This window comes from Rhynchophorus ferrugineus, unplaced genomic scaffold (assembly GCF_030347505.1).
Source record: "Rhynchophorus ferrugineus isolate W39M unplaced genomic scaffold, kcgeb_rfMv2 rfM2, whole genome shotgun sequence".
In the NCBI taxonomy this organism is placed as follows: Eukaryota; Metazoa; Arthropoda; class Insecta; order Coleoptera; family Curculionidae; genus Rhynchophorus; species Rhynchophorus ferrugineus.
The window spans coordinates 4,149,041-4,158,829 of NW_027472581.1; the positions used below are offsets into that span (position 1 = coordinate 4,149,041).

Consider the following 9,789-nt stretch of genomic DNA (forward strand, 5'->3'; position numbering starts at 1 on the left):
TTCTTCAACAACAACTTGTGGTTATAATATTTTCCTCTTCGATCAGTGAATCAAAAACGATGAGAAACTTTATTATTTTTATTAATTACTTATTACATTAGATATGTTTAATACAATCTTAAGTTACAAATTAATTTATTACTGCTGTTCTGTTGTACTTGCATCATTACACAAGCAATGCGTGTACGGTACTAACACAGTATGCATTTCCTAAATTAAAATAAAACTTAAACTACTTCATCTAATATTTAGTGTAACATTTATACACTATACCAGTTCGTGTGGTTTGGTTCGCTTCAATCTTCCGACTTCCAGTAGCTCTATTGCTTATTATTATTATCAGCAATATCCCAATATTGCTTCCACGTTGATGTGATTTAGTAACATTATTTTATATTTTAAGACAAAATCTTGGATAATTTCGTAAATACATTTATTTGTTTTAAGACGGGTCAGTCGAAAGGTCCCCAGCCTACCCCTAATTCCCTAATTTTTTTTTCAAGGGTGATACACTGATTATAGCGACCCCCCAACTTTTCGATACCATTTTTGTAGTACGATTTGTCCTTTGCTTCAAAATAGGCCTCAGTTTCGGCTATCAGATCTTCATTCGACGAAAATTTCTTACCAGCGAGCATCCTTTTGAGATCAGAGAACAGGAAATAGTCGCTGCGGGCTAGATCTGGAGAATACGGTGGATGAGGGAGCAATTCGAAGCCCAATTCATGGATTTTGGCCATCGTTTTCACTGACTTGTGACACGGTGCATAGTCTTGGTGAAGCAGCACTTTCTTTTTCTTCAAATGCAGCCGTTTTTCGGCGATTTCGTCCTTCAAATGGTCCAATAACGCTATGTAATAGTCACTGTTGATGGTCCTTCCTTTTTCAAGGTAGTCAATGAAAATTATTCCATGCGCATACAAAAATACCGACGCCATAACATTGCCAGCCGACTGTTGCGTTTTCCCACGCTTTGGAGCGGGTTCACCGTAACTAATGTAGATCTGAAACTTTTCTTTTTTGCAAAACGTTTACTTTCTTGTCCCCTCGGATGACTGTCGATTGGATTTGGGAGTGAAATAACTCGAGTTTATTATGCTTGATCATCTTCAAACACTGCTCCCAATCATCAACTCGTTGTTTTTGGTCAAAAGTGAGCTCTCGCGGCATCCACTTTGCACAGAGCTTTCTCATACCCAAATATTCGTGAATGATATGATGTATCCGTTCAGTTGGTATACTTAGAGTGTCTGCTATTTCATTCAATTTCAATTTACGATCATTCAAAATCATTTTGTGGATTTTTTTATTGTTTTCGTCGGTAACAACCTCTTTTGAACGTCCACTGCGCTCACCGTCTTCGGTAGTCATTTCACCATGTCTAAACTTAGCATACCAATCCTTGATGGTTGATTTTACTGGGGCAGTGTCCGAAAACTCGGCTCCAAGCCAAGTTTTTGCTTCAACTATATTTTTTCCCTAAAAAAGCAATATTTTATCAACAAGCGAAATTCTTTTTTAACCATTTTTTCCACAATAACAAAAGTTGCTTCACTCAAAATACGAGAGCGAGCTGTCAAATTTATACAGGCGTCTTTTGAGGGTTAGGGCTAACTAAAAAATATGGATTTAATTCTAGCCGCGCCATCTATGTGTCAGGCCGGGGACTTTTCAATTTACCTGGTATAAGGTTTTCTAAGCATAATCCTTTTAGAAACATTAAAACAACAACATATAAACAACAAGTAAATTTATATCAATAAATTTACTTAAAAAAAAACATGTTACATTTTTTAAACCCACTATAATGTTCCACTTCCACTATTTTTTTGAACGCCTTAGTTATATATTAATTAATATAAAAATTTTGCTAACAATTATTGATGATTTTAATGAATATCATAATAATTGTATTTATTAGATGAAAGTTCACGATTTTTCTAAATTAATTTTTTTTTCATTATAACGGTTCTCCCTACTACAAAAAATAGTTTTTTAAGCAGGAATTAGGCACCTGAAAAGATAGTTACAGTCAATACGTCGAAGTGGGATGTATAGAAGTCATCTCTGTGTTTTCATTTGATGTACAGTTATATTCAAAATTGATTATTCGTGTATTTAATCATCAGCGAAGGAACAGTGTTTCACGAAACAGGTTTTGAACGACTTTAATAAGATCAAGTGCACATTGACGACAATTTAACTTTTTATATATTAGGTTCATTAAGTAGTGTTAGAATTATTTAAATTTAATATTGATCAAGAACATCTTCTCTGAAATAGGCTTGAGAAACTGTTTAGGAAAATTTAATACAAGTGATACATATTTCTAAAAAAATCTATTGGGACATAACATAATATAATTTTATCATGGATTTTAATGAAACAGATTCATTATTGCAATGGGATTACATATTTACAGAAATAGCTGGTAAGTGTAATTTTTTTTGTTCGCTTTTTTTTATCAAACAACTAATTTAGTTCTGAAACTTTTCTTTTTTGCAAAATGTTACTTTCTTGTTTTGGCAAATTGTTGAAATATCTATCAAAAGCCAATCAAAATAAAAATAATAGACATATATATGGTAAAAGAATATCAGGGTAGTTTTACTTAGATGCATTTTCTTGATGGCGCCATTTATCTAATTATTTCTATACTTTTTTATTTATCAGGTTTTACTTTAAAATTAGTTTCGCATGATATTAAACTTAAATATGAATTTAAAATTCAAAGTAAATTGAATATTTGTGTAACAGATTATGATCTTTTGGAATCGTTTATGTAAGAATCTATATTTTTACAGAATTTTTACGATATACATTTTATGATATAACACATATTCATAATTAAACTTTTATATATTTTAATACTCAGTGTTTCTACCTATGCCTATGGAGATTCTTTAATTATTGCAATTTTTGTTTATCAGTATTTGTTATAAAATTTGTTTAAGACGAAATAAAGCCTGAATTTGAATTTGAAATTCAAAGAAAATTAATTTTTTATTAAAATGTATTATGACATATTGAAAAAGTTTATTATTATATTTATTATTTATATATTATTTATATATTATTTATATTTATATTTTCACACAATTTTAACCATATAAATGTTATAATAAAATATATATTTATAATGAACTTTTTATACATTTTAATAGATTATAAGGAGTGCCTAGGGAGGAAATTTAAATTTTTATATGTTATAAATAACACAAAACTAATTGTAGAAAACTATTTGTACATTTAAATATAAATAATTTAAGGTAGTTTTATTTTTTTTTATAAAATTTGACTCATCTAATCAAAATCATAGAAAGATAAAACGCGTTAAAGAGAGTACTTTTGAATTTTGTAACAATTTTTAATGTCTGTTTTCGGTCAGTTGCCACACAATATTTGCAGTTTTGTTGGTTTACATAAAAACCCAAAGAAAACAAAATTTACATGTTTTGGATATTTTATTATATTCGTTTAAATATATATCTTAAATCATCTTTAGAAATTCTCAACGCAACTATTGTATTTATAATATTAAAATTAATGTATGTATTAGTATCAGATGAAACAAAGAATATTATATTAATTAATAAACTATATATCGATTGTGGATAAGGTAATTTCATTATTCATTTCAAACACTAATAAGTAATAGTGTAAAAAATATGCTGAAAGTGACAATTTTCTGCTAAAACAATCAGGGATAAAAAACTAACGAACCCTTTTTTTTAAGCAGAAAATCATCAAGAGCGTTTAGCGAAATATCGAAAACTTCTTAGCCCTTGTCTCTCAATTTTTGCTGAATTACTAAATGTGTGAAATCTGATACATAATATTCAATCTCCCCTAATATATTTTAATCAAATGCTGATGTATTTTCTGAACAATTACACACATATCTATGCATTGAAGTCTGTCACACTCTCTAATACGATTTTCTACAGTTATCTTATATTAATTACATACTTATATTTAGTTGTTTCCACCTTTATTACACAGCCATGTTAATTATCATCATTGAATCACAATCGCACATCCCAAAAGCTTCATTCATTTACTGGCACTTTCTGAGCGCCATGTCTGAATTTCCTTTTCATAACAATAGCTGATAATTTTCAAAATCTTTAACATATCAGTCTGTCACAAATTTGTTGTATTTTTATTCGACTGACGTCCAGACTATTTTAATCTGAGTCTTTGAATATGTTTCTCCATTGAGCACTGATTCGAATAATGTGAATTCTAAACAAAGTACTTCATTTTTAAGACAACGGCGGAGAGATATATTTAGAATTAGCGTTGTAATTGTAATATTTTTCTTGTAATTAATTTCTTTCACCCCATATGCACCATCTTAGTGAATTAAACTCCCTTGCATCACTTGATCTCTACTTAGTCCTTTGAGAATGTGGCGAGGACATTTTTAATAAGTTTTTCAAGTTTCTTCTATTTTAAGCACTCATAGCCATAAATACCACAAAATGTTCGATGAACCTTTGCTGAAATGTTCTTTTCGGAAGTTTAACGTAAAAAAGATCTTCTGAAGATTTTATTATTAATAGGCAGACATTTTCAACCGAGTAAACTGGTATCATTGCCGTTATATCTGAAATGTTCTATAAATATCTTCCTTTGAAACACGTTATACTATTGCTTCATTGAATGAGCATCACAGGATGGAGTAAAATTCAATGTGTTTTATTTACTATCACACTACATTTCGCAAAATTAAGTATAAATTTGATATAATTAGTTCACAGATAACCAACATCCTCAAATAATTTCTCTATTAGGTAAAGAAGAGTAATGAAAAAATTATTATAAAATTTATTTTTATTCTAATATTATTCATTAGCAAAAATCAGTAAATCGCCACTCTTAATACATATTAACGTAAAATAATTTTTAAATAAAATAAAAGTTATATTAAACGCTTCGCATTTCATTATATATACATTAACTTGTATTTTAGATACCAGATCATCACCATTATTCCTAATGAAGGATCCGATAATTCCCATAACTATTGTAGCAGCATATTTGACTTTCGTACTTCATTTTGGTCCAAAATATATGAAATCAAGACAACCGTATCAATTTAAATCTGCGATTATATTGTACAACGCAGCACAAATTATAATAAACTCCCTTTTGCTTAGTCGGGTAATTTATTATGAACGAGTATATATCACTGATTAATTCTATTAATTATTTTAGTTTATTTACCATTGGAAATCTTACAATTGGATTTGTCAGCCCTTTGACAGTTCAACATCCAACAGTGCAATGATGGTAAGTACCCTTATCGAAATTATGTATTAAATAAAATAATTTTAATCTTTAAGATGGTTTATTCTTGTCACTTATATTTTTTAAACAAAATAATGGACCTGACGGATACCTTGTTTTTCGTCTTAAGGAAGAAACAGGAACAGGTAACATTCCTACACGTCTGGCATCACTCCATTATGGTAATTTTATCCTGGTTAGTATATCTTTAATAATATAAATATAATAAATCTTTTCGAGATATCAAAAAAAAAAATGTTGACCTACTTCTTGTTTTAATTATGCTAAAATACTAATTATATATTATAAATTTAAAACGGATGGGTTGTAAAAAATGTACATTCACTTTTAAATTTATTCTATTATTTTTGTCTCACCTATTAGGAATGTGAATTAATATTGATGGGCCTATAAAAAATGATGAAGCGACAACATAAGCGTAAGACAAATTTAGGTCTTGATTGTTTTGATTTTGTAATATATATATATATATATATACATATATATATATATATATATATATATATATATATATATATATATATATATATATAATTTTTATAATTATACTAGCGTTATAATTATATACATTAGATTTAATTTAGTAATACACGGAAGTAATCCATATTATTTCAATACGTTCATCCGAAGACCGTCCAATAAATCAGTATAAATATCATTTGTTTTAACATTATAGTACAGCTAATGCATATATTATTGAAATATTTAAACTGGAGAAACTATAGTTTTTTAAGTAGTGTAATCGTGGAGTGGAGACCTAATCCAACTAACTAACAATTGTATATTCAAGTAATATATTCTACTTTCATTAGACAGCGTATTCACATTTTACATTTAGTTCCTGTTCCTGTAATGGTACATTGTTTCCTTGTAAAGTCATTTTGATATCACTGTATTTCTCCTTACTTTGTTATGTTACTTCATGTATTCTTCTTTCTTGATAAAACTAGATTTAATCACTGCATTCTCTTCTGACTATTGGGTATATTGACCTCATTCTGAAATATATAAGTCTCATCTAAATACACAAATTGATATAATAAGTCTTCTTTAAGTTTATTAGAAGATTTTAAATATTGTGTTCTTTTAAAAACAATGTCTGGAAATTCCTTTAGACTTCTTCGTGGGCTGATAAAGCTAATATCAAGATGATCTTGATTCGTTACCCGCTTCGTATAAACGTTTCCATTTTGTTCCATTATTCAACAATTAAAACATAAAATTAAATTAAAACAAAGATTTAGATTTCCAAAGTTAATATTGTCAACCCAATACACCATGAAGCTTTAAGTGTTATATAAATTACTTGTTACAAATATATATATATATATATATATATATATATATATATATTTGTCACAGGATCACCCGTTTCTTGATTATTTGGATAGCTATATTAGACGAGTTATTACATTAAAATAAAAAATAAAGGGCTTATTATATTATTTGCAATCTATTATCGATAAATATTTTTATCTGATATATGTCCACTAGACAAACTAAAGCCTTTGAGTTTTCCCTGTGAGGCTCATCTTTGTACAATTTTACTTATGAGAAGAATCTAGAAACTCCCTCTGAAGCATTCACCAGAAGTCTCATATGATTGAGATGCTCCATTTTCCTTAGTATCTTTTGTGCCTCCCTTCAACGTCCTGGTGAAATCATTCACCTTGCCTTTCATTAATATCTGCCAAATTTTCGTTGAGATGGGATTGAAGAATTTTGGACTAATTAGGCAACCTAAAGCTAGAACTGCTTTTAGCACTCTTTTAACGATTTGTGTATAATAAAGGTTTTTATGACTGCCTAAGTATTTCTCTACGATCTTCCTAGAGGTAATTAACTCATAACTAATCATAAAGGTCATGATGAATTGTGGGGCAGTCATAAATCGTCTAGTGTACGATCCGACGAAAACACCTTTAAAAGGTAATGCCTTTTGTTCCGAGAGGCTTTGAAATAATATATTTGAAACAATCTCCATCTTTGCGAAGTTATTTTACAAATTGAAGGGGTTGATCCAGTTACTCTATAGAAGGGAATTTGGTAAACCCAGCTTATTGTCTGAGCAACATGCACAACATTCAAAAATGTCCTCACACCTGCTAATCATGGTCTTTCTATTTTAAAATGCGAAGAACCAATTCCAAGTTTTTGTAGGTTTCTTTGAGGGTTACGAAATTACTCACGAGGAGCACTTTAAAACTTCATTTTGATGAATCTGTTAGAGGACACCATTATACTGTATAGTGTTGGATAGCAGCAAAAACTATTGGCGTCCTGGAAGTTTTTAAATATTATTTTCGTTCTCAGCTTGCTAAAATACATAGAAATCAGTTATAAATGTTCATACAGATTTTTTGTTTGAGACTTTATACAATTTGTTAAAAACATTTAGTTGATTTCCGATAGTGATAAAAGTGACTGGAGATTTATACTTATGATATAAATATATTTATTATCATTTCTAACAGTATTATAATTTGTGAAAGAAATATTAAAAAGTTTGATAAATGATACGGAAAGTAATTTATATCTATAGGCTATAATAACGATGCTGAATTTGTGTAAGATATTGTTTAAGCTATTTTTTCAAGGTAGGCACTCCAAATACAACAAAATATATCTAGAGTTTTTTTATGTAGTGTAATCCCCTGGAGGGCCTAATCCAACTAATTAACAATTGTATATTCAAGTAATATATTTTACTTTCTTTAGACCGCATATTCACCTTTAACATTTAGTTCTTGTTTCCTACGGTACAGTGTTTCCTTTTAAAGCAATTTTGATATCACTGCATTTCTCCTTACTTTGTTCTGTTACTGCATATATTCATATTTCTTGATAAATCTAGATTTAATCACTGCATTCTCTAATATATTTACCATATCTACAAAACAGTAAGTACTCTTTCTCTCCTCGCACATTTTAAGCAAATACTCTTGTATATTCTGAATAATTACACACATATCTATGCACATAAATCTTTCACACTCTATGATAAGATTTCCTATAGTTACCGTATATTAAATATACACTCAGTTTTAGTTATATCTACTCTCACCACCCTCTCTTAGAAATTGTCAGCATTGAATCCTAATCCCATATTCAGAAAATGTCATTCAAGCAAATAACTAAGCGGTTAATTTGAAATCTGTCTAACATTTGTTCATAATTTCATCATTTGCCACTTCCTTCTTCGAGCAATAAGAACAATATAACCACAAAGAATTATTAATAAATGTTATAACTAATAAAACCTAATCAATTGTTATTCCAACATTTACCTGTTTCCACTCAATCATATTTCTATCTTAACTGTATTTTAGTTATTCTCTTGATATGAGTGACTATTGGGTATATTGATCTCATTCTGAAATATATATATGTCTCATATAAATACACAAATTGATATAATAAGTCTTCCTTGAGTTTATTATAATATACAGACTTTATACATTTTATTAAAAACATTTAGTTGACCTCCGATAGTGATAAAAGTGACTGGAGATTTATATTTATGATATAAATATTTTTATTATCATTTCTAACACTATTATAATTTGTGAAAGAAGTTTTAAAAACTTTGGTAAATGCTATGGAAAGTAATTTATACCTATAGGCTATAATAACGATACTGTGTTTGTGTAAGATATAGTTTAAGGTATTTTTTCAAGGTAGACACTCCAAATACAACAAAATAAAACTTAAAACCTTGTTTTATAGAGAATTATTCTTAAATCTTGATTTTATAATATTGTTATTAACATTTTTTGTTTTAGGGTTGGAACTAAATATTCACCCAATGGACATTCGACTCTAGGTTGCATGATAAACTCATTCATTCATATATTATTATACCTGTACTACTTATTGGCGGCCATGGGACCCGCCGTGCAAAAATATTTATGGTGGAAAAAATACTTAACTGCCCTGCAATTGGTAATATAACCTAAATAACTAGTGAATGTGTTTTAACTGTGTCTTTTTAGGTTCAATTTGGATTAATAATGATTCATCAGTTGTTAATATTCGCTCCAAGTTGTAATTATCCTTCCTGGACATCGTTCTGTATAATTCCAAATGCCATCGTGTTTACTATTTTATTTAGTAATTTCTATGCGCAGAAGTACAAAACGAAAGATAAAATAGCTTAATATATGTATATTTTTAATAAAATAAATAAATTATAATATAGTGTTAAATATATCGATTATTATTGAATGTGTTTAATATACTTTGGTTAATACTTTTTTGGTTATATTGGCTATTCTGGGTTTATTCTAACAAGCGGATTTAAAACTATATATCTCTAGTGGTATTTGTTTGATGAAGCCATACTATATTTGAGTTTCACATTAATTAACCTAAAAATGTTATAAGCTTTGTGAACTTAATGAACAAATCGAGCAATTTTTGAATCGAATGATTACATACATGTAACAATATGGGAAATTGTCGTCGTGGAAGTCTGAA

The 9,789-nt window shown here is 28.6% G+C and overlaps 1 protein-coding gene across 1 annotated transcript; it reads left to right on the forward strand.

Annotated features, from left to right (window-relative positions):
* Positions 1-2,237: 2,237 nt before the first annotated feature.
* LOC143190425 (very long chain fatty acid elongase 7) lies at positions 2,238-9,537 on the forward strand. The gene is made up of 6 exons (XM_076394691.1): positions 2,238-2,431; positions 4,976-5,166; positions 5,221-5,295; positions 5,349-5,488; positions 9,096-9,255; positions 9,306-9,537. The coding sequence occupies exons 1-6, from the start codon at positions 2,371-2,373 to the stop codon at positions 9,468-9,470; spliced, it is 792 nt and encodes a 263-aa protein (XP_076250806.1). The 5' UTR covers positions 2,238-2,370; the 3' UTR covers positions 9,471-9,537.
* The last annotated feature ends 252 nt before the right edge of the window (positions 9,538-9,789 follow it).

Coding starts and splice junctions, on each gene's coding strand:
- LOC143190425 (XM_076394691.1), top strand. CDS start 2,371: ATGGATTTTAATGAAACAGATTCATTATTGCAATGGGATTACATATTT. Junction 5,167..5,220: donor ACTCCCTTTTGCTTAGTCGG/GTAATTTATTAT, acceptor TAATTATTTTAG/TTTATTTACCATTGGAAATC. Junction 5,296..5,348: donor CATCCAACAGTGCAATGATG/GTAAGTACCCTT, acceptor TTAATCTTTAAG/ATGGTTTATTCTTGTCACTT.